Source organism: Chiloscyllium punctatum, chromosome 47, assembly GCF_047496795.1.
Source record: "Chiloscyllium punctatum isolate Juve2018m chromosome 47, sChiPun1.3, whole genome shotgun sequence".
Taxonomy (NCBI): Eukaryota; Metazoa; Chordata; class Chondrichthyes; order Orectolobiformes; family Hemiscylliidae; genus Chiloscyllium; species Chiloscyllium punctatum.
The window spans coordinates 16,476,724-16,502,702 of record NC_092785.1 but is presented as its reverse complement, the minus strand read 5'-3'; the positions used below and the strand labels follow the sequence as shown (position 1 = coordinate 16,502,702).

At 52.1% G+C, this 25,979-nt stretch overlaps 1 protein-coding gene across 1 annotated transcript in view; it reads right to left on the bottom strand.

Annotated features, from left to right (window-relative positions):
• Positions 1 to 21,626: 21,626 nt before the first annotated feature.
• Positions 21,627 to 25,979, bottom strand: part of LOC140468649 (membrane-spanning 4-domains subfamily A member 12-like) — a 123,072-nt gene continuing 118,719 nt past the window's right edge. Inside the window, exon 6 of the mRNA XM_072564733.1 lies at positions 21,627 to 21,689. Within this exon, the coding sequence (XP_072420834.1) occupies positions 21,627 to 21,689 (63 nt within the window). The remainder of the gene's footprint in view (positions 21,690 to 25,979) is intronic.

Genomic DNA, 25,979 nt, shown 5'->3' with positions numbered 1-25,979 from the left:
ATGTCCTTGCGGCCTGGGGATAGTATTACTCCAGGGTTCCTGGTGAATGTCCTTGGGGCCTGGTGATAGTATTACACGAGGGATCCCAGTGAGTGTCCTTGGGGCCTGGGGATAGTATTACTCCAGGGATCCCGGTGGGTGTCCATGGGGCCTGGTGATGGTATTACCCCAGGGATCCCGGTGAGTGTCCTTGCGGCCTGGGGATAGTATTACTCCAGGGATCCCAGTGGGTGTCCTTGTGGCCTAGGGATAGTATTACACCAGGGATCCCAGTGGGTGTCCTTGGGGCCTGGGGATAGTATTACACAACGGATCCAGGTGAGTGTACATGTGGCCTGATGATGGTATTACTCCAGGGAGCCCAGTGAGTGTCCTTGGGGCCTGGAGATGGCATTACTCCATGGATCCCGGCGAATGTCCTTGCGGCCTGGGGATAATATTACTCCAGGGACCCCTGTGGGTGTCCTTGGGGCCTGATGATGCCATTACTCCAAGGATTCCGATGCGTGTCATTGCGGCCTGGGGATACTATTACTCCAGGGATCCCGGTGGGTGTCCTTGGGGCTTGGTGATGGTATTACTCCAGGAATCCCGGTGAATGTCCTTGCAGCCTGGGGATAGTATTACTCCAGGGATCCCGGTGAGGGTCCTTGGGGCCTGGGGATAGTATTACACCAGGGATCCCGGTGAGTGTCATTGCGGCCTAGGGATAGTATTACTCAGGGATCCAGGTGAGTGTACATGTGGCCTGATGATGGTATTACTCCAGGAATCCCCGGTGAATGTCCTTGGGGCCTGGTGATAGTTTTACTCCAGGGATACCGGTGAGTGTCCTTGGTGCCTGATGATGGTATTACTCCAAGGATCCCGGTGCGTGTCAGTGCGGCCTGGGGATAGTATTACTCCAGGGATCCCGGTGGGGGTCAATAGGGCCTCATGATGGTATTACCCCAGGGTTCTCGGTGAGTGTCCTGGGGCCTGGGTTTAATATTACACCAGGGATCCCGGTGGGTGTCCATGGGGCCTGGTGATAGTATTGGTCCAGGTATCCTGGTAGGTGTCCTTCGGGCTTGGGGATATTATTGCTCCAGGGATCCCGGTGAGTGTCCTTGGGGCCTGATGATGGTATTACTCCAGGAATCACCTTGGGTGTGCTTGGGGCCTGGTGATAGTATTAAACCGGGGATCCCGGTGAGTGCCCTTGGGGGCTGATGATGGTATTACTCCAAGGTTCCCGGTGAATGTCCTTGCAGCCTGGGGATAGGATTACTCCAGGGATCCCGGTGAGTGTCCTTGGGGCCAAATGATAGCAGTACTCCAAGGATCCCGGTGCGTGTCATTGCGGCCTGGTAATAGTATTTCTCCGGGGATCCCGGTGGGTGTCCTTGGTGCTTGGTGATGGTATTACTCCAGGAATCCCGGTGAATGTCCTTGAGGCGTGGGGATAGTATTACTCCAGGGATCCCGGTGGGTGTCCTTGGCACCTGGTGATAGTATTACACCGGGGATCCCGGTGAGTGCCCTTGGGGGCTGATGATGGTATTACTCCAAGGATCCCGGTGCGTGTCATTGCGGCCCGGGGATAGTATTACTCCAGGGATCCCGGTGGGTGTCCTTGGGGCTTGGTGATGGTATTACTCCAGGAATCCCGGTGAATGTCCTTGCAGCCTGGGGATAGTATTACACCAGGGATCCCGGTGAGTGTCCTTGGGGCCAAATGATAGCATTACTCCAAGGATCCCGGTGCGTGTCATTGCGGCCTGGTAATAGTATTACTCCGGGGATCCCGGTGGGTGTCCTTGGGGCCTGGTGATAGTATTACTCCAGGGATCCCGGTGAATGTCCAGCAGCCTGGGGATAGTATGACACCAGGGATCCCGGTGGGTGTCCTTGCGGCCTGGGGATAGTATTACACCAGGGTACCCAGTGGGTGTCCTTGGGGCCTGGTGATAGTATTACTCAGGGATACCGGTGAGTGTACATGTGGCCTGGGGATAGTATTACTCCAGGGACCCCGGTGAGAGTCCTTGCGGCCTGGGGATGGTATTACTCGAGGGATCCCGGTGCGTGTCATTGCGACCTGGAGATACTATTACTCCAGGGATCCCGGTGAGTGTCCTTGGGGCCTGATGATGGCATTACTACAAGGTTTCCGAAGCGTGTCATTGCGGCCTGGGGATAGTATTACTCCAGGGATCCCGGTGGGTGTCCTTGGGGCTTGGTGATGGTATTACTCCAGGAATCCCGGTGAATGTCCTTGCAGCCTGGGGATAGGATTACTCCAGGGATCCCGGTGAGTGTCCTTGGGGCCTGGGGATAGTATTACTCCAAGGATTCCGATGCGTGTCATTGCGGCCTGGGGATACTATTACTCCAGGGATCCCGGTGAGTTTCCTTGGGGCCTGATGATGGCATTACTACAAGGATTCCGATGCGTGTCATTGCGGCCTGGGGATAGTATTACTCCAGGGATCCCGGTGGGTGTCCTTGGGGCTTGGTGATGGTATTACTCCAGGAATCCCGGTGAATGTCCTTGCAGCCTGGGGATAAGATTACTCCAGGGATCCCGGTGAGTGTCCTTGGGGCCTGGGGATAGTATTACACCAGGGATCCCGGTGAGTTTCATTGCGGCCTGGTGATAGTATTACTCCAGGGATCCCGGTGAGGGTCCTTGGGGCCTGGGGATAGTATTACACCAGGGATCCCGGTGAGTGTACATGTGGCCTGATGATAGTATTACTCCAGGAATCCCCGGTGAATGTCCTTGGGGCCTGGTGATAGTTTTACTCCAGGGATACCGGTGAGTGTCCTTGGTGCCTGATGATGGTATTACTCCAAGGATCCCGGTGCGTGTCAGTGCGGCCTGGGGATAGTATTACTCTAGGGATCCCGGTGGGTGTCCTTGGGTCTTGGTGATGGTATTACTCCAGGGATCCCGGTGAATGTCCTTGCGGCCTGGGGATAGTATTACTCCAGGGTTCCTGGTGAATGTCCTTGGGGCCTGGTGATAGTATTACACGAGGGATCCCAGTGAGTGTCCTTGTGGCCTCGGGATAGTATTACACCAGGGATCCCAGTGAGTGTCCTTGGGGCCTGGTGATAGTATTACGCCAGGGATCCCAGTGAGTGTCCTTGTGGCCTCGGGATAGTATTACACCAGGGATCCCAGTGAGTGTCCTTGGGGCCTGGTGATAGTATTACACCAGGGATCCTAGTGAGTGTCCTTGTGGCCTCGGGATAGTATTACACCAGGGATCCCGGCGTGTGTCCTTGCGGCCTGGGGATAGTATTACACCAGGGATCCCAGTGGGTGTCCTTTGGGCCTGGGGATAGTATTACACCAAGGATCCCAGTGCGTGTCCTTGGGGCCTCGGGATAGTATTACGTCATGGATCCCGGTGAGGGTCCTTGGGGCCTGGGGATAGTATTACACCAGGGATCCCGGTGAGTGTCCTTTGGGCCTGGGGATAGTATTACACCGGGAATCCCGGTGAGTGTCATTGCGGCCTTGGGATAGTTTTACTCAGGGATCCAGGTAAGTGTACATGTGGCCTGATGATGGTATTACTCCAGGGAGCCCAGTGAGTGTCCTGGGGCCTGGTGATAGTATTACACCAGGGATCCCGGTGAGGGCCCTTGGGGGCTGATGATGGTATTACTCTAAGGATCCTGGTGCATGTCAGTGCGGCCTGGGGATAGTATTACTCCAGGTATCCCGGTGAGTGTCCTTTGGCCTGGGGATAGTATTACTCCAAGGATCCCGGTGGGTGTTCTTGGGGCCTGGTGATAGTATTACTCAGGGATCCAGGTGAGTGTACATGTGGCCTGGGGATAGTATTACTCCAGGGATCCCGGTGGGTGTCCTTGGGGCCTGATGATGGCATTATTCCAAGAATTCTGATGCGTGTCATTGCGGCCTGGTGATAGTATTACTCCAGGGATCCCGGTGGGTGTCCTTGGGGCTTGGTGATGGTATTACTCCAGGAATCCCGGTGAATGTCCTTGCAGCCTGGGGATAGTATTACTCCAGGGATCCCGGTGAGTGTCATTGCGGCCTGATGATGGTATTACTCCAGGAAGCCCAGTGAGTGTCCTTGCAGCCTGGTGATAGTATTTACCCCAGGGATCCTGGTGGGTGTCCATGGGGCATGGTGATGGTATTACACCAGGAATTCCGGAGAGTGTCCTTGGGGCCAGGTGATGGTATTACACCACGGATCCCGGTGAGTGTCCTTGGGGGCTGATGATGGTATTACTCCAAGGATCCTGGTGCATGTCAGTGCGGCCTACGGATAGTATTACTCCAGGTATCCCGGTGAGTGTCCTTTGGGCCTGGGGATAGTATTACTCCAGGGATCCCGGTTAGTGTCCTTGGGGCCTGATGATGGCATTACTCCAAGGATTCCGATGCGTGTCATTGCGGCCTGGTGATAGTATTACTCCAGTGATCCCGGTGGGTGTCCTTGGGGCTTGGTGATGGTATTACTCCAGGAATCCCGGTGAATGTCCTTGCAGCCTGGGGATAGTATTACTCCAGGGATCCCGGTGGGTGTCCTTGGGGCCTGGGGATAGTATAACACCAGGGATCCCGGTGAGTGTCATTGCGGCCTGATGATGGTATTACTCCAGGAAGCCCAGTGAGTGCCCTTGGGGCCTGGTGATAGTTTTACTCCAGGGATACCGGTGGGGGTCAATAGGGCCTGGTGATGATATTACGCCAGGGTTCCCGGTGAGTGTCCTGGGGCCTGGGTTTAATATTACACCAGGGATCCAGGTGGGTGTCCATGGGGCCTCGTGATAGTATTACTCCAGGAATCCCGTTGAATGTCCTTGCAGCCTGGGGATAGTATTACTCCAGGGATCCCAGTGAGTGTCCTTGGAGCCTGATGATGGTATTACTCCAGGGAGCCCAGTGAGTGGCCTTGGGGCCTGGTGATAGTATTACCCCAGGGATCCCGGTGGGTGTCCTTGGGGCCTGGTGATAGTATTACTCCAGGGATCCCAGTGAGTGTCCTTGGGGCCTGATGATAGTATTACCCCAGGGATCCCGGTGGGTGTCCTTGGGGCCTGGTGATAGTATTACTCCAGGGATCCCAGTGAGTGTCCTTGGGGCCTGATGATAGTATTACTCCAGGGATCCCGGTGGGTGTCCTTGGGGCCTGGTGATAGTATTACTCCAGGGAGCCCAGTGAGTGTCATTGCAGCCTGGTGATAGTATTACACCAGGGATCCCGGTGCGTGACATTGTGACCTGGGGATACTATTACTCCAGGGATCCCGGTGAAGGTCCTTGCAGCAGGGGATAGAATTACTCCAGGGATCCCGGTGAGTGTCCTTGGGGCCTGGGGATAGTATTACTCCAGGGATCCCGGTGGGTGTCCTTGGGTCCAGGGGATAGTATTACCCCAGGGATCCTGGTGGGTGTCCATGGGGCCTGGAGATGGTATTACTCCAGGGATCCTGGTGAGTGTCCTTGGGGGCTGATGATGGTATTACTCCAAGGATCCTGGTGCATGTCATTGCGGCCTGGTGATAGTATTACTCCAGCGATCCCGGTGGGTGTCCTTGGGGCTTGGTGATGGTATTACTCCAGGAATCCCGGTGGGTGTACTTGGGGCCTGGTGATAGTATTACTCAGCGATCCAGGTGAGTGTACATGTGGCCTGGGGATAGTATTACTCCATGGATCCCGGTGAATGTCCTTGCGGCCTGGGGGTAGTATTACTCCAGGGGTCCCTGTGGGTGTCCTTGGGGCCTGATGATGGCATTACTCCAAGGATTCCGATGCGTGTCATTGCGGCCTGGTGATAGTATTACTCCAGCGATCCCGGTGGGTGTCCTTGGGGCTTGGTGATGGTATTACTCCAGGAATCCCGGTGAATGTCCTTGCAGCCTGGGGATAGTATTACTCCAGGGATCCCGGTGGGTGTCCTTGGGCCCTTGTGATAGTATTACTCCAGGGATCCCAGTGAATGGCCTTGCGGCCTGGGGATAGTATTACTCCAGGGATCCCAGTGGGTGCCCTTGGGGCCTCGTGATAGTATTACACCAGGGATCCCGGTGGGTGTCCTTGGGGCCTGGGGATAGTATTACACCAGGGATCCCGGTGAGTGTCCGTGGGGCCTAGTGATAGTATTACTCCAGGGATCCCAGTGAATGGCCTTGCGGCCTGGGGATAGTATTACTCCAGGGATCCCAGTGAGTGTCCTTGGGGCCTGGGGATAGTATTACTCCAGGGATCCCGGTGGGTGTCCTGGGGGGCTGGTGATAGTATTACACCAGGGATCCCGGTGGGTGTCCTTGCGGCCTGGGGATAGTATTACGTCACGGATCACGGTGGGTGTCCTTGGGACCTGGTGATAATATTACACCAGGGATCCCAGTGAATGGCCTTGTGGCCTGGGGATAGTATTACTCCAGGGATCCAGGTGGGTGTCCATGGAGTCTGGTGATAGTATTACACCAGGGATCCCGGTGAATGGCCTTGCGGGCTGGTGATAGTAATTCCCCAGGGATCCCGGTGGGTGTCCTTGGGGCCTGGTGATATTATTACCCCAAGGATCCCGTCGAGTGTCCTTCGGGCCTGGGGATAATATTACCCCAGGGATCCCGGTGAGTGTCCTTTGGGCCTGGGGATGGTATTACACCAGGAATCCCGGTTAGTGTCCTTAGGGCCTGGGGATAGTATTACTCCAGGGATCCCAGTGGGTGTCCATGGGGCCTGGTGATGGTATTACCCCAGGGATCCCGGTGGGTGTCAATGGGGCCTGGTGATAGTGTTACACCAGGCATCCCAGTGTGTGTTCTTGCGGGCTGGTGATGGTATTACCCCAGGGATCCCGATGAGTGTCCTTGGGGCCTGGGGATAGTATTACCCCAGGGATCCCGGTGGGTGTCCTTGTGGCCTGGTGATAGTATTACACCAGGGATCCCAGTGGGTGTCCATGGGGCCTGGGGATAGTAATACTCCAGGGATCCCAGTGAGTGTACATGGGGCCTGGTGACAGTATTACTCCAGGGATCCCGGTGAGTGTCCTTGGGGCCTGGTGATAGTATTACACCAGGGATCCCGGTGGGTGTCCATGGGGCCTGGTGATGGTATTACTCCAGGGATCCCGGTGAGTGTCCTTGCGGCCTGGGGATAGTAATACTCCAGGGATCCCAGTGAGTGTACATGGGGCCTGGGGATGGTCTTGCTCCAGGGATCCCAGTGGGTGCCATTGGGGCCTGGTGACAGTATTACTCCAGGGATCCCGGTGGGTGTCCATGGGGGCCTGGTGATAGTATTACACCAGGCATCCCAGTGGGTATCCTTGCGGGCTGGCGATGGTATTACCCCAGGGATCCCGGTGAGTGTCCTTCGGGCATGGTGATGGTATTGCTCCAGGGATCCCGGTGGGTGTCCTTGGGCCTGGGGATAGTATTACCCCAGGGATCCCGATGAATGGCCTTGCGGCCTAGGGATAGTATTACTCCAGGGATCCCGGTGCGTGTCCTTGGGCCTGGGGATAGTATTACCCCAGGGATCCCGATGAATGGCCTTGCGGCCTAGGGATAGTATTACTCCAGGGATCCCAGTGGGTGTCGTTGGGCCTGGTGATAGTATTACCCCAGGGATCCCGTTGGGTGTCCTTGGGGCCTGGGGATAGTATTGCACCAGGGATCCCAGTGAGTGTCCTTGGGGCCTGGGGATAGTATTACACCAGGGATCCAGGTGAGTGTACATGTGGCCTGATGATGGTATTACTCCAGGGATCCCAGTGAGTGTCCTTGGGGCTTGGTGATGGTATTACTCCAGGAATCCCGGTGAATGTCCTTGCAGCCTGGGGATAAGATTACTCCAGGGATCCCGGTGAGGGTCCTTGGGGCCTGGGGATAGTATTACACCAGGGATCCCGGTGAGTGTCATTGCGGCCTGGGGATAGTATTACTCCAGGGATCCCGGTGGGTGTCCTTGGGGCTTGGTGATGGTATTACTCCAGGAATCCCGGTGAATGTCCTTGCAGCCTGGGGATAGTATTACTCCAGGAATCCTGGTGAGGGTCCTTGGGGCCTAGGGATAGTATTACACCAGGGATCCCGGTGAGTGTCATTGCGGCCTGGGGATAGTATTACTCCAGGGATCCCGGTGGGTGTCCTTGGGGCCTGGGGATAGTATTACACCAGGGATCCCGGTGAGTGTCATTGCAGCCTGGGGATAGTATTACTCCAGGGATCCCGGTGGGTGTCCTTGGGGCTTGGTGATGGTATTACTCCAGGAATCCCGGTGAATGTCCTTGCAGCCTGGGGATAAGATTACTCCAGGGATCCCGGTGAGGGTCCTTGGGGCCTGGGGATAGTATTACACCAGGGATCCCGGTGAGTGTCATTTCCGCCTGGGGATAGTATTACACCAGGGATCCCGGTGAGTGTCCGTGGGGCCTAGTGATAGTATTACTCCAGGGATCCCAGTGAATGGCCTTGCGGCCTGGGGATAGTATTACTCCAGGGATCCCAGTGAGTGTCCTTGGGGCCTGGGGATAGTATTACTCCAGGGATCCCGGTGGGTGTCCTGGGGGGCTGGTGATAGTATTACACCAGGGATCCCGGTGGGTGTCCTTGCGGCCTGGGGATAGTATTACGTCACGGATCACGGTGGGTGTCCTTGGGACCTGGTGATAATATTACACCAGGGATCCCAGTGAATGGCCTTGTGGCCTGGGGATAGTATTACTCCAGGGATCCAGGTGGGTGTCCATGGAGTCTGGTGATAGTATTACACCAGGGATCCCGGTGAATGGCCTTGCGGGCTGGTGATAGTAATTCCCCAGGGATCCCGGTGGGTGTCCTTGGGGCCTGGTGATATTATTACCCCAAGGATCCCGTCGAGTGTCCTTCGGGCCTGGGGATAATATTACCCCAGGGATCCCGGTGAGTGTCCTTTGGGCCTGGGGATGGTATTACACCAGGAATCCCGGTTAGTGTCCTTAGGGCCTGGGGATAGTATTACTCCAGGGATCCCAGTGGGTGTCCATGGGGCCTGGTGATGGTATTACCCCAGGGATCCCGGTGGGTGTCCATGGGGCCTGGTGATAGTGTTACACCAGGCATCCCAGTGTGTGTTCTTGCGGGCTGGTGATGGTATTACTCCAGGGATCCCGATGAGTGTCCTTGGGGCCTGGTGATAGTATTACCCCAGGGATCCCGGTGGGTGTCCTTGGGGCCTGGTGATTGTATTACCCCAGGGATCCCGGTGGGTGTCCTTGGGGCCTGGGGATAGTATTACTCCAGGGATCCCGCTGGGTATACTTGTGGCCTGGTGATAGTATTACACCAGGGATCCCAGTGGGTGTCCATGGGGCCTGGGGATAGTAATACTCCAGGGATCCCAGTGAGTGTACATGGGGCCTGGTGACAGTATTACTCCAGGGATCCCGGTGAGTGTCCTTGGGGCCTGGTGATAGTATTACACCAGGGATCCCGGTGGGTGTCCATGGGGCCTGGTGATGGTATTACTCCAGGGATCCCGGTGAGTGTCCTTGCGGCCTGGGGATAGTAATACTCCAGGGATCCCAGTGAGTGTACATGGGGCCTGGGGATGGTCTTGCTCCAGGGATCCCAGTGGGTGCCATTGGGGCCTGGTGACAGTATTACTCCAGGGATCCCGGTGGGTGTCCATGGGGGCCTGGTGATAGTATTACACCAGGCATCCCAGTGGGTATCCTTGCGGGCTGGCGATGGTATTACCCCAGGGATCCCGGTGAGTGTCCTTCGGGCATGGTGATGGTATTGCTCCAGGGATCCCGGTGGGTGTCCTTGGGCCTGGGGATAGTATTACCCCAGGGATCCCGATGAATGGCCTTGCGGCCTAGGGATAGTATTACTCCAGGGATCCCGGTGGGTGTCCTTGGGCCTGGGGATAGTATTACCCCAGGGATCCCGATGAATGGCCTTGCGGCCTAGGGATAGTATTACTCCAGGGATCCCAGTGGGTGTCGTTGGGCCTGGTGATAGTATTACCCCAGGGATCCCGTTGGGTGTCCTTGGGGCCTGGGGATAGTATTGCACCAGGGATCCCAGTGAGTGTCCTTGGGGCCTGGGGATAGTATTACACCAGGGATCCAGGTGAGTGTACATGTGGCCTGATGATGGTATTACTCCAGGGATCCCAGTGAGTGTCCTTGGGGCTTGGTGATGGTATTACTCCAGGAATCCCGGTGAATGTCCTTGCAGCCTGGGGATAAGATTACTCCAGGGATCCCGGTGAGGGTCCTTGGGGCCTGGGGATAGTATTACACCAGGGATCCCGGTGAGTGTCATTGCGGCCTGGGGATAGTATTACTCCAGGGATCCCGGTGGGTGTCCTTTGGGCTTGGTGATGGTATTACTCCAGGAATCCCGGTGAATGTCCTTGCAGCCTGGGGATAGTATTACTCCAGGGATCCTGGTGAGGGTCCTTGGGGCCTGGGGATAGTATTACACCAGGGATCCCGGTGAGTGTCATTGCGGCCTGGGGATAGTATTACTCCAGGGATCCCGGTGGGTGTCCTTGGGGCCTGGGGATAGTATTACACCAGGGATCCCGGTGAGTTTCATTGCGGCCTGGTGATAGTATTACTCCAGGGATCCCGGTGAGGGTCCTTGGGGCCTGGGGATAGTATTACACCAGGGATCCCAGTGAGTGTACATGTGGCCTGGTGATGTTATTACTCCAGGGATCCCGGTGGGTGTCCATGGGGACTGGTGATGGTATTGCTCCAGGGAACCCAATGGGTGTCTTTGGGGCCTGGTGATAGTGTTACACCAGGCATCCCAGTGGGTGTCCTTGTGCCCTGGGGATAGTATTACTCCAGGGATCCCAGTGGGTGTCCTTGCGGGCTGGTGATGGTATTGCTCCAGGGATCCCGGTTGGTGTCCTTGGGGCCTAGGGATAGTATTACACCAGGAATCCCGGTGAATGGCCTTGCGGCCTGGGGATAGTATTACTCCAGGGATCCCGCTGGGTGTCCTTGCGGCATGGTGATAGTATTGCTCCAGGGATCCCAGTGGGTGTCCTTGGGCCTGGGGATAGTGTTACCCCAGGGATCCCAGTGAATGGCCTTGCGGCCTGGGGATAGTATTACTCCAGGGATCCCAGTGAGTGTCCTTGGGGCCTGGGGATAGTATTACTCCAGGGATCCCGGTGGGTGTCCTGGGGGGCTGGTGATAGTATTACACCAGGGATCCCGGTGGGTGTCCTTGCGGCCTGGGGATAGTATTACGTCACGGATCACGGTGGGTGTCCTTGGGACCTAGTGATAATATTACACCAGGGATCCCAGTGAATGGCCTTGTGGCCTGGGGATAGTATTACTCCAGGGATCCAGGTGGGTGTCCATGGAGTCTGGTGATAGTATTACACCAGGGATCCCGGTGAATGGCCTTGCGGGCTGGTGATAGTAATTCCCCAGGGATCCCGGTGGGTGTCCTTGGGGCCTGGTGATATTATTACCCCAAGGATCCCGTCGAGTGTCCTTCGGGCCTGGGGATAATATTACCCCAGGGATCCCGGTGAGTGTCCTTTGGGCCTGGGGATGGTATTACACCAGGAATCCCGGTTAGTGTCCTTAGGGCCTGGGGATAGTATTACTCCAGGGATCCCAGTGGGTGTCCATGGGGCCTGGTGATGGTATTACCCCAGGGATCCCGGTGGGTGTCCATGGGGTCTGGTGATGGTCTTGCTCCAGGGAACCCAATGGGTGTCCTTGGGGCCCGGTGATAGTGTTACACCAGGCATCCCAGTGTGTGTTCTTGCGGGCTGGTGATGGTATTACCCCAGGGATCCCGATGAGTGTCCTTGGGGCCTGGTGATAATATTACCCCAGGGATCCCGGTGGGTGTCCTTGGGGCCTGGTGATTGTATTACCCCAGGGATCCCGGTGGGTGTCCTTGGGGCCTGGGGATAGTATTACTCCAGCGATCCCGCTGGGTGTACTTGTGGCCTGGTGATAGTATTACACCAGGGATCCCGGTGGGTGTCCATGGGGCCTGGGGATAGTAATACTCCAGGGATCCCAGTGAGTGTACATGGGGCCTGGTGACAGTATTACTCCAGGGATCCCGGTGAGTGTCCTTGGGGCCTGGTGATAGTATTACACCAGGGATCCCGGTGGGTGTCCATGGGGCCTGGTGATAGTATTACTCCAGGGATCCCGGTGAGTGTCCTTGCGGCCTGGGGATAGTAATACTCCAGGGATCCCAGTGAGTGTACATGGGGCCTGGGGATGGTCTTGCTCCAGGGATCCCAGTGGGTGCCATTGGGGCCTGGTGATAGTATTACACCAGGCATCCCAGTGGGTGTCCTTGCGGGCTGGCGATGGTATTACCCCAGGGATCCCGGTGGGTGTCCTTGGGCCTGGGGATAGTATTACCCCAGGGATCCCGATGAATGGCCTTGCGGCCTAGGGATAGTATTACTCCAGGGATCCCAGTGGGTGTCGTTGGGCCTGGTGATAGTATTACCCCAGGGATCCCGTTGGGTGTCCTTGGGGCCTGGGGATAGTATTGCACCAGGGATCCCAGTGAGTGTCCTTGGGGCCTGGGGATAGTATTACACCAGGGATCCAGGTGAGTGTACATGTGGCCTGATGATGGTATTACTCCAGGGATCCCAGTGAGTGTCCTTGGGGCTTGGTGATGGTATTACTCCAGGAATCCCGGTGAATGTCCTTGCAGCCTGGGGATAAGATTACTCCAGGGATCCCGGTGAGGGTCCTTGGGTCCTGGGGATAGTATTACACCAGGGATCCCGGTGAGTGTCATTGCGGCCTGGGGATAGTATTACTCCAGGGATCCCGGTGGGTGTCCTTGGGGCTTGGTGATGGTATTACTCCAGGAATCCCGGTGAATGTCCTTGCAGCCTGGGGATAGTATTACTCCAGGGATCCCGGTGAGGGTCCTTGGGGCCTGGGGATAGTATTACACCAGGGATCCCGGTGAGTGTCATTGCAGCCTGGGGATAGTATTACTCCAGGGATCCCGGTGGGTGTCCTTGGGGCCTGGGGATAGTATTACACCAGGGATCCCGGTGAGTTTCATTGCGGCCTGGTGATAGTATTACTCCAGGGATCCCGGTGAGGGTCCTTGGGGCCTGGGGATAGTATTACACCAGGGATCCCAGTGAGTGTACATGTGGCCTGGTGATGTTATTACTCCAGGGATCCCGGTGGGTGTCCATGGGGACTGGTGATGGTATTGCTCCAGGGAACCCAATGGGTGTCTTTGGGGCCTGGTGATAGTGTTACACCAGGCATCCCAGTTGGTGTCCTTGTGCCCTGGGGATAGTATTACTCCAGGGATCCCAGTGGGTGTCCTTGCGGGCTGGTGATGGTATTGCTCCAGGGATCCCGGTGAGGGTCCTTGGGGCCTGGGGATAGTATTACACCAGGGATCCCGGTGAGTGTCATTGCAGCCTGGGGATAGTATTACTCCAGGGATCCCGGTGGGTGTCCTTGGGGCCTGGGGATAGTATTACACCAGGGATCCCGGTGAGTTTCATTGCGGCCTGGTGATAGTATTACTCCAGGGATCCCGGTGAGGGTCCTTGGGGCCTGGGGATAGTATTACACCAGGGATCCCAGTGAGTGTACATGTGGCCTGGTGATGTTATTACTCCAGGGATCCCGGTGGGTGTCCATGGGGACTGGTGATGGTATTGCTCCAGGGAACCCAATGGGTGTCTTTGGGGCCTGGTGATAGTGTTACACCAGGCATCCCAGTTGGTGTCCTTGTGCCCTGGGGATAGTATTACTCCAGGGATCCCAGTGGGTGTCCTTGCGGGCTGGTGATGGTATTGCTCCAGGGATCCCGGTGGGTGTCCTTGGGGCCTAGGGATAGTATTACACCAGGAATCCCGGTGAATGGCCTTGCGGCCTGGGGATAGTATTACTCCAGGGATCCCGTTGGGTGTCCTTGCGGCATGGTGATAGTATTACTCCAGGGATCCCAGTGGGTGTCCTTGGGCCTGGGGATAGTGTTACCCCAGGGATCCCAGTGAATGGCCTTGCGGCCTGGGGATAGTATTACTCCAGGGATCCCAGTGGGTGTCCTTGGGCCTGGGGATAGTATCACACCAGGGATCCCGGTGGGTGTCCTTGCGGCATGGTGATAGTATTACACCAGGGATCCCAGTGAATGGCCTTGCGACCTGGGGATAGTATTACTCCAGGGATCCCAGTGGGTGTCCTTGGGCCTGGGGATAGTATTACCCCAGGGATCCCAGTGAATGGCCTTGCGGCCTAGGGATAGTATTACTCCAGGGATCCCAGTGGGTGTCCTTGGGCCTGGGGATAGTATTACCCCAGGGATCCCGGTGAGTGGCCTTGCGGCCTAGGGATAGTATTACTCTAGGGATCCCGGTGAAGGTCCTTGGGGCCTGGTGATATTATTACTCCAGGTATCCCATTGGGGGTCCTTGGGGCCTGGAGATGGTATTACACCAGGGATTCCGGAGAGTGTCCTTGGGGCCTGGTGATAGTATTACTCCAGGTATCCCGGTGGGTGTCCTTGGGGCCTGGAGATGGAATTACACCAGGGATCCCAGTGAGTGTCCTTGGGGCCTGGTGATAGTATTACCCCAGGGATCCCGGTGGGTGTACTTGGGGTCTGATGATGTTATTACTGCAAGGATCCCGATGCGTGTCTTTGCGACCTGGGGATAGTATTACTCCAGAGATCCCAGTGGGTGTCCATTGGGCCTGGAGGTGGTATTACACCAGGGATTCCAGAGAGTGTCCTTGGGGCCTGGGGATAGTATTACTCCAGGGATCCTGGTGAGAGTCCATGTGGCCTGATGATGGTATGACTCCACGGAGCCAAGTGAGTGTCCATGGGGCCTGGTGATAGTATTACTCCAGGGATCCCGGTGAGTGTCCTGGGGCCTGGGTTTAATATTACACCAGGTATCCTGGTAGGTGTCCTTGGGGGCTTATGATGGTATTACCCCCAAGGATCCCGGTGCATGTCAGTGCGGCCTGGGGATAGTATTACTCCAGGGATCCCGATGGGTGTCCTTGCGGCCTGGGGATAGTATTACTCAGGGATCCCGGTGGGTGTACATGTGGCCTGGGGATAGTATTACTCCAGGGATCCCGGTGAATGTCCTTGTGGCCTGGTGATAGTATTACTCCAGGGATCCCGATGGGTGTCCTTGGGGCTTGGGGATAGTATTACCCCTGGGATCCCGGTGGGTGTCCGTGTGGACTGGTGATATTATTACCCCTGGGATCCCGGTGAGTGTCCTTCGGGCCTGGGGATAATATTACCCCAGGGATCCCGGTGAGCGTCCTTTGGGCCTGGGGATGGTATTACACCAGGAATCCCGGTGAGTGTCCTTGGGGCCTGGGGATAGTATTACCCCAGGGATCCCGGTGGATGTCCATGGGGCCTGGGGATAGTATTACCCCAGGGATCCCAGTGGTTGTCCATGGGGCCTGGGGATAGTATTACCCCAGAGATCCCAGTGGGTGTCCATGGGGCCTGATGATAGTATTACCCCAGGGATCCCGGTGGGTGTCCTTGGGGCCTGGGGATAGTATTACCCCAGGGATCCCAGTGGGTGTCCATGGGGCCTGATGATAGTATTACCCCAGGGATCCCAGTGGGTGTCCTTGGGGCCTGGGGATAGTATTACCCCAGGGATCCCAGTGGGTGTCCTTGGGGCCTGGTGAAGTTGGCTTTTCTGCTCTCTTTGGCGTGTAAGGACATCCACAGCACTGTCGAGACGAGAGTTTCTGAATATCATCAGCGAAATTCCAACTCTCGGGAATGGAAGCAAAATAACGAGGATTCCGGAGAGCTGAGCTGAAAACAGGAATCGTTGGAGCATCTCAGCAATTGCAGAAGCATACGCGGAGAGAGTCTGACATTGAGGCATTTTGGGCCTCAAAGACGTTGACACCGTTTGTTCCTCTGCCAGGCATTCAGTGTTTCTTCCTGACTGCCTGTTTTGTTGAAGTGTTCAGGTTAAAATGTTGGTGCAGTCAACATTGTAGCATTCCCATGTGTCCGCTGCACTTAACCTTCAAGTTGGTCAGGGTCAGCATGTCGAGAGTGTGGGGCTGGAAAAGCACAGCAGGTCAGGCAGCAGCCGAGGAGCAGGAAAGTCGACGTTTCGGTCAGGAATGAGCTGTCATCCGGTGAGCTGTGTGTGTTAATGCAGTGTCTCTCGTCGATGGTGCACACTGCAACATCTCTAGGTTGTGAGGAGAGAAACTTTAAAGAGACTTGAGGGGAATTGTTTTCACCAGAGGGTAGTTCATGTGTGGCATGTACTACCCAAAACAGCGATGGATGCGGGGACAGTGACAACATTTAAAATTCAGTGACATGACTGGGAAATATGTGGAGCGGTATGGGCCAGGGACGAGCAATTGGGACAAGTTTAGCTTGGAATCATGTTGGATATGGACTGGTTGGACCGAAGGGTCTGTTTCTGTGCGGTATGACTCTCTAACATTGGTGCAACCATTCAACGATTAGAGGTATTCTCTGTCAAGCGGATTACTTCCTCTGAAGCGAGTTTCTCAAGTGCTATCAGAAATAGGCATCTTCTGAGAAATGGAGAAGGTTTTATCTTGTACCGTTCAGATTATTATAAAGTGGAGGTTGACCGCTGAGAAATAAAGATGCCAGTCTAGCCCTATGATTTGTACCACGAGAGTGAAACGTGCCGCGACCTGCTTTTCAGCAACTTCTAGCGATTAAATAAATTAAATCCCCAACACTCACTTTAAAATCAACAAGTGACAATGTATTTATCTAAGTCGAACAGTGAACGGATTATCCAACCTATCAACAAACCCAATAAATCCCTTCTAATCACTAACTATCCCCAAATAAAGCTAGATTGTAATGGCATGCTGTTCCAATAAATACAAGTCCCACTCAAATAAAACAAAATAGAGATTGCCTGCCCCTCTTCTGCGGTTATGTTAGAGCCCGGGTGTCTCTGGAAAAGGAGCACTCAGTGTCCACCGACACCCTGGAGTTGTTCAGGGAGAGGTGGGTGCCGCAGGGAGTGGAGTGCATTATTTCCCCCTCCAACTCTATTTTGATTTAATCCCTACCCTCCCCTTCACTGTTTTGATCACACAGCATTGCCCTTTGATGTGAAGGGCACTGCTTGTCACTGGCCACCCGGGTGTTTTCCTATCTTCCTGGTGGTGGAAATTTGAATAAAGATTCGTGCATCTTGTGTCTCTCACTGTGTCTCACACCTACACACACACACACACCATGGGTGGTGGGGAAACGTAAGCACTACCGCAGTTAGGCGGGAGTGTGGGGGTAAAGTAAACTATAATAAAACCAAATAAAATTCAGTCTCTCAAAATTATAGCCAGGTTATGTGTCTTCCAGAATATTTTGTGTATTCTCCGTCAGTTCTTCAGTTAGAAACATCTTTTTTTGTCATTGGTTCAATTCTTATTCAGATGCTGCTTTCTCTAAAATATATAGATGGCTATGAGAACCAATGACTCTATCTCTCTCTCTCTCTCTCTCTCTATCTCTCTCTCTCTTTCTCTCTCTCTCTCTGAGAGAGCTGAGACTGTTAGCTCTGAGGGGTGGCAATTAGCTCTCTTGCTGTTTGTCCAACTTCCCCATTCATTTATATCCATGATGACATGTCAATATTTCTTACAATAGGATTAGTCTTACGTTGTCAAAACCATCAGATTTAAATTTAATCAGTTTTTGGTATCTAAGTATCTGGTTTAAACTGATTGGTTAAATTCAAAAGCCTATTGCCCTGGTTAGAGTGCTGCCTTGACTGTTATCTGGTATGGCTTTTCCAGACAAAATGGTTCAGGTCGGACTCTCTCTGTACTTGCAAACCCCCAAGCTGCTGCTCACAGCCGTCCATTTTAAATCGCTCGGCCCCATAAAAGCACATGATCTTTTAAAGAGACCACGCGATATTGCCACCACGAGCATTTTACAAACTTACAAACACCAAATTCTAACTTTCTTCTTCCGAATTTGCAATTACTCAACCCAACTTCATAACACCTCCTCCCTTCAGAAAAAAAAGAGCCGTCATTATGAAAAGATTTTTAAAATCTTTTTTAAAACCTTAACTCCTTCTCCCGACTACATCCATAGTGCATTAACCCAGAGTTACACATTTTATACTAATTCTATTTATATATAACGTTAAAAATTACCTTTTCTATCTGATATAATCAACTTCCTTTTAGACTCATAATAAAGCATCTGCAATAATACTTTCATGAACCTGGAAGCTTTGTTACATTATGGTTGGAGTGTAAATCCAGAGACCCTGCACAATTCCGGGGACCTGCGTTCAAATCCCACCATGGCTGATGGTGGAATTTAAATTGAACAAAAGTCTGGAATGAAGAATCTCGCGATGACCATGTGCCGATTGCCGGGAAACCCTCATGTCCTTGAGGGCAGGTAACTGCCATCCCCACGTGGTCCGGGTTGACATGTGACTCCAGACGCACAGTAATGCGGTTGTCTCTTAACAGCCCTCTGGGAAAGTGTGACATCGTTGATCCTTTAACAAGGCGATGTTGCCGTTGGCGTTTCTTTTTCAGAGAGGTCATAAACAATACAGACTCCGAAAAGTGGAGGTTTGAGGGGTTTTAGGGCCTGATTGATTAGAGCTAACAGATACTGCCTCAGGCAGGAGGCTTTCAAGATTTTTTTAAAAACCCGTTATATGATGAAATGGGCGTGACCAGTTCTCCCAGCTCAGCTTCTCTCTGGTTTGGTTTGAGCTTTAGCTGAAGGGAGGAAAACTTTGCTGGACCCAAGAAATCAGATCCAGGCTGGTCCCCTCTCTCTGACTTCTCTCCTGTCAGGCTTGGTTTTACCCTTTGTACCGAGGGGTATTCAAGGGGATTGTTGCAAGTATTTGGAACAGCATCATGAAGTTGGGATGGTCTGTTAGGTTTTCGGAGAGGTTAAGTTATTCAGTATTCTTTTGTTGGCGTTTCATTCAGCAATCTTATGAATAAATTCTATTTTGTTTTTAACTGCATGGTTTAACTAACTGCTTCCCTCCTGGAATATCCACATTACACTTGCATAGAACAACGAGCAAAGATAGGGTTAGAGTTACCTTCTAGAAACGTTTTGAGGGGGTCTGGCCTGGTCCATAACAGATTGTGTTTTTTTTTGCGGGATTTGTTTTATCATTCCAATTTCGGATTACGGTTGTTGGACTCCAAGGTAGGTGTTAATGTCTTTTGTTCCAGGTGTTGTATTCGGTTGGTTTAAACAGGGCTTGGGGCAATTCAGTCACCAAGAGTTCTCTGGGGATGGAAGAAATGACTTTGGGGGGGGGGGGGGTTTACGAAATGTGATCGAGGCCATGCTGCTGGAATTAACAGACCAGCTGGAGTCGGAGCAGTCTCCTTCAGCGAGAAAGGGAGCGATCATTCCAGCAGTAGATCAGTATTTCCATTTCCCGGGAACACCGTCAGAATCTTCCGAGAGGGCTAAAACTCAATTGAAAATGAAGCAATTTGAATCAGAGGCAAAACACAAGAAATTACGGTTAAATGCAGAAGAGACAGTGTTTAAATTCAGAAACTGGCACTTAAACAGGAGTTCAAAAAGTTACTCTTGAGATGGCTGACGATTATGAGGTGGCCCATAAATCCAAGTTTAGCTTCCCAGATTGATGTCAATCCGCGAGGGACAGAAACTGGGGAAAAGAGAAATCCCCAAGTGGAAAGGGAAAGGTAGGTCTCGGTGAAGATCATAAAGATAACTTACCGCAGGATATAAAGAAAACCCTTGAAGGGGAAAAAGAAGTTACAAAGTGTTCACTGCGATAAAGAAGGTTGCGTGAAATCCCAGTGTCGGTGGGTGAGGAAAACAGAATAGGCCAGTGCATCTTGTTGGAGTGGTGATAGAGAGCACAATGGAGGCTAGAAAACTGCACCAGAACGTATGAGCTGGTCGGAGGGTGGTTAAGGAGCTTCTTAAACCATTTACCTGCCAAGGTAAAGTTTGTTGTGGTTCTGTTCGCCGAGCTGGGAATTTGTCTTGCAAACGTTTTGTCCCCTGTCTAGGTGACATCCTCAGTGCTTGGGAGCCTCCTGTGAAGCGCTTCTGTGCTGTTTCCTCCGGCATTTATAGTGGCCTGTCTCTGCTGCTTCCGAGCTGTCCGCTGTAGTGGCCGGTATATTGGGTCCAGGTTGATGTGTTTGTTGATAGAGTCTGTGGATGAGTGCCATGCCTCTAGGAATTCCCTGGCTGTTCTCTGTTTGGCTTGTCCTATAATGGTAATGTTGTCCCAGTCGAATTCATGTTGCTTGTCTGTGAACCAGCTGTATCGTTAGCAAGGACAAATTGTACTCCTGGAGCTGAGAGTTTGTCCGGTACGACAAGCAACATGAATTCGACTGGGACAACACTACTATTATAGGACAAGCCAAACAGAGAACAGCCAGGGAATTCCTAGAGGCATGGCACTCATCCACAGACTCTATCAACAAACACATCGACCTCGACCCAATATACCGGCCACTACAGCGGACAGCTCGAACTGACAACCGGAAGCAGCAGAGACAAGCCACTATAAATGCCGGAGGAAACAGCACAGAAGCGCTTCACAGGAGGCTCCCAAGCACTGAGGATGTCACCTAGACAGGGGACAAAACGTTTGCAAGACAAATTCCCAGCTCGGCGAACAGAACCACAACAACGAGCACCCGAGCTACAAATCTTCTCCCAAACTTTGAAGGTAAAGTTTACTCGCATAGGCCAGGAACAGCAGGTAAAGAGGTGACTATATTAAGAGATACAGGATCCTCTCAATCTATGATGCTGAACGATGAGGGCATATTTACCTCAAAGGACTGTTGCCGGAAAAGATACGAGTAACAGGAATTCACAGTGTGTCTGAAAGCACTCAGTTGTGTAAAGCCCAGCCAGAGTGTCCAGCGAAGAGTGGAGAAGTTGTGGTCGGAATACCGGACAAACTCTCAGCTCCAGGAGTACAATTTGTCCTTGCGAACGATGCAGCTGGTTCACAGGTAGGAGTGCTGCCTACTGTGGTTGAAAAGCCAGTGGAAACCCAGGCAAATGAACTGGCACAGGACACATATCCTGGGATTTTTCCGGACTGTCTCCAGTTGAAACAGGAGAGACCAAAGAGCACAGGGACCCTGTTTGATCAGGTGGTTAATACAAACCGGGAGCAGATGGATGACACAGCAGACAGCTTTAGCTCAGATAAATTAACTAACTTACAGCAGAAAGATGATAACTTAAAGCAAATGCATCGAACGACTCACACAGAAATGGAACCTGAATATATTCCTGAATGTTAGCATCTTAAAAATGATGTGTTAAGGAGGAAATGGAGGCCATCCCATATTCAGGCAGATGAGAAATGGGTGGATATTCATCAAGTCGTCTTGCCAGTGGTTTGGAGAATGGAGGTGTTGCAGGTGGCACATGGGATACCACTAGGGAGTCATTTAGGAGTGAGAAAAACTCAAGGTAAAGTACAAAACCATTTTTACTCACCTGGGGACTGCACACGGATGTAACTGACTTTTGCTAGACATGTCGTACATGTCAGGTAATTGGAAAACCACGGTCAGTAATGAAACCCGCACCTTTAATACCTATTCCTGCATTTGAGGAACCTTTTTAACAAGAGTCTGCATTGATTTTGAAGGTGGCCCGCCCTAAAACAAAAAGTGGGGATCAGTATTTGTTAACAATAATGGATGCGTCCACGGGATTTCCAGAGACCATTCCATAACGCAATACCACAGCGAAAAGGATTGTAGAGAAATTACTCAAATTTTTCACAAGGTGCCGACTACTGACAGAAATATAAGAATCAAACTCCTTATTATTCAAAAGAAGCTTACGAACAAAACAATTCAAATCTACTACGCACCATCCAGAATCACAGGGAACGCTAGAAAAGTGGCGTCAGAGATTAAGGATCATGTTGCGGGCTTATAATCAGGATTATCCAGATGATTAGGATAAGGGAATTCCATTTGTGCTTTTCGTGATCAGAGCTGCACCAAATCCGTCGACCAAATGCGGCCCATTTGGATTCGTTTTTGGGCATGAAGTGAGGGGACCACTAAAACTGATGAAGGAGAAATTGTTCAGTCAGAATTCAGGGACCACATATGTGGACAATGTGTCAAATTTTAGGGAATGATTAAATAGAGCTGGGGAGTTGGCTACACAGCATTTAAACGTATCACAGCGTATAGCAAAACAGGAAGTGGATAAGAAATCAAAAACTGGCAGTTTAGCGACCGAAGATGAGGTATTAGTGCGACTTCCAGTAATAGCTGAACCTTTAAAAGCAAGGTTTAGTGGGCCTTGTCAAGTCGAAAGGAAATTGAGTGAGGCAGACTATTTGACAGGGACTCCAGACAGGAAGAAATCTCACAGAGTGTGTCACGTGAATATGCTCAAAAGGGATTGTGACAGGGAAGGGAAGCAAAAGGAGCAGATACAACACAGAGTGGAGAACCAAGCAGAGAGGATTCTGAATTGGACATTCCTCAGATTAAATTGGACAATGAGGACGTTGCAAAAATTGGGATAAATTGTTGAGGTACCTTCCACAAGAAAATCAAAATGACCTGAAGGAATTATTACAGTCACCTGGGGAGATATGTGGAAATAAGCTGGGACTGACTAACCTAATTGCGCATGATTTAGGTACTGGAGATGCTGTTCTGATCATACAACGTCCTTAAGGCATAACCCTCTCCGCTTGGCACAGGTTCAGAAGGAGATTGAACACGCGCTCAATCATCAAAGTGAGTGACAGTGACTGGCGCTCACCCACAGTAATGGTGCCAAAACCAGATGGTACCCAACAGGTCCGTGTGGACTTTTGCAAAGTCAATGCAGTTACAAAGACGGATGCATATCCGATCCTGCGTTTGGAAGACTGTGTTGAGAAGGTGGGACAAGCAACTTATATTTCTGAGTTGGCTCGTTGGATGCTGCCTGAACCGCTGTGCTCTTCAGCACCACTAACCCAGTATTTGCTCAGAGGATACTGGCTGGTACCTTTGTCTGAAAGACGGAAGGCAATTTCAGCTTCCGTAACGCTGAGTGGACTGTAGCAGCTTAAAGTCATGCCGTTTGGTGTGGGGAATGCGCCGGCCACACTTCAGAGACGAACCGATACAGTCACTGATGGATGAGCCAACTGTGTCTTATATATCAGTGGCCTGGTCATTCTTAAACACGCTTGGAAGGAACATCTCCAACACTTCTCGGACTTGTTTGGTCAATGTTGGAAGTCAGGTTTGGGTGATAAACCTGGCCTAAACTGAACTTGTGAAAGCCCAGGTCACCTCCCTGGGCCATGTTATTGGACATGGGCAAATGGTCCATGGGATGTGAAAACAAAGATAATTGTGGAGTGTCCCATACTCTTGACAAAACAAGCAGTATTACGGTTCCTGGGAATTGAGTGAATTTTATCACATTTGGAAATTTGAGAAATTTTTAAAAGTTTAAAATGAGCAGTCTGTAACAAGCATGTACTTCACATTGACTATAAACATGCCCACATGCACAACTACAATCTGTTATAGTCTATGGTACTCCCCACCAACAAACACCTCCGTTTCTCATTCAAGTCTCGACAACGCGTCGGCAATCACGTTTTCCCGCCCTGGTTACAAATTTTAAACTTTTATCAAATTTGTACAAAGTTTTCGCAGTGTGGGATGCTCCACTCACTGAATTGCTAAAGTAAGGAAAGAGGTTTCATTGGATAGCAGACGGTCAGATGGTCCGAAAGCTGTGTTCACCCTCGGCCCGGTATTAACCACATTTAATTACACAAAGCTGTTCAAGGTGGCTATCAATGTGAGTGATGGGGGGGGGGGGGGGGGGGGGGGGTTGGTGCTGCGCTCTTGCAAGAAGACGACGAGAAAGTAGAAAGACATATCGGGTATTTTTCCCGGGAATTGAACGTCCATCGACAGAAATATTCGTTCGACGGTGGAGAAAGAGACTGTGAGCTTGGCGTTGGTGTGACAACATCTCAGTGTTTATATTACCAGCAACGGATCTGAATCATCGTAACACACTGATCACAGCCCATTGAAGTTGGGCTGAACCCCTCGAGGGACAAAAATGCCAGGTTGTTTCAACAAAGCTTCTTGTTACAGCCATTCAATTTGAACAATTGTGCCTGTGGAAGGACAGGAGAACGTGATTGCTGACACATTGCCCAGACTGGAATGGGAAATGGAGGCGTTGGTGGTGGGGAGTGCCCTAGACTGTAATGGATTGTGGTTGTGCATGGTTTGCATGCTTATAGTCAATGTAACATACATGTGTGTTACAAAGTACAAACAAGCTTTTTTCAGAGGTTATAAAATGAAACCGTCTTTGGACATTGATGATTCATTTGGAGGATCTGGGGCTATCGGGAGAGGCTGAACAGCTGTTTTCCCCGGAGCGTCCGGAGGCTGAGGGGTGACCTTTATAGAGGTTTACAAAATCGTGAGGGACATGGATAGGATAAATAGACAAAGTCTTTCCCTTGCAGTGGGGGAATCCAGAAACTAGAGGGTGAGACGGGCCTAAGGGGCAACTTTTTCACGCAGACGATGATACGGGTATGGAATGAGCTGCCAGAGGAAGTGGTGGAGGCTGGTACAATTGCAACATTTAAGAGGCATTTGGATGGGTATATGAATAGGAAGGGTTTGGAGGGATATGGACGGGGTACTGGCAGGTGGGGACTAGATTGGGTTGGGATACCTGGTCGGCATGGACCGGGTTGGACCGAAGGGTCTGTTTCCGTGCTGTAGGGAGAAAAGCATTGCTGGACCCAAAGAAGCAGGGGCCAGGCTGGTCCTCGCTCTGACTTCTCTCCTCTCAGACCCTGGGTTTGGTTTTACCTTTTGTACCCCAGGGGTGTTTATGGGGATTGTGGCAAGTATTTGGAACAGCATCATGAAGTTGGGATGATCTGTTGGATTCCCGGAGGGGTTAAGTCATTCAGTATTCTATCCTCTTTAGTTGGTGCTGCATTCGGTAATCTTGCAAATAAGTTCAGTTTGTTCAAAAAACGACATGGTTTGACCAGCTGCGTCCTCTCCTGAGATATCTACTTCATACCTGCTTACAACAACTGGCAAAGTTAGGGTCATGGATTCCCCTTCTAGCAATGTTTTGAGGGGTTCAGGCCTGGCCCAGAACACCTTTCCCTGTCATAGTACTGTTTCAGGAGAAAGTGAGGATTGCAGATGCTGGAAATCAGAGTCGAGAAGCGCAGCGCTGGAAAAACACAGCAGGTCAGGCAGCATCCGAGGAGCAGGAGAGTCGATGTTTCAAGCATAAACTCTTCACACATTCCTGATGAATGGTTTACACTCGAAACGGCGGTGGTTAGCCCTGCGGCCTCACAGCGCCAGAGACCCGGGTTCAATTCCCGCCTCAGGCGACTGACTGTGTGGAGTTTGCACGTTTCTCCCCGTGTCTGCGTGGGTTTCCTCCGGGTGCTCCAGTTTCCTCCCACAGTCCAAAAATGTGCAGGTCAGTTGGATTGGCCATGCTAAATTGCCCATAGTGTTAGGTAAGGGGTAGATGTAGGGGAATGGGTGGGTTGCGCTTCGGCGGGGCGGTGTGGACTTGTTGGGCGAAGGGCTGTTTCCACACTGTAAGTAACCTAATCTAACCTGCAGTCTCCCTTTCCCCCATCTTTACCAGATAATTCTTTACGTAACTTCTCCTCAACCTGATGGGGAACACTAAACCTCGCTTTGAATGGATTTCCTAGCACTGGTGACAGCACCAATACTTTATCCCCATGGCAAGCATGTGAACTTTAGATGTCCCATCTGCTTCTAACTTCATCAGCTGCTGTTCCTGCTTCAAATGCTTTCGAACTAACTCACCTACTCGGCGTAATGTTTCGCTCAGCTCCGATACATAATCCACTGGAACATCTTCGGACCGACCAACTTTTCCTC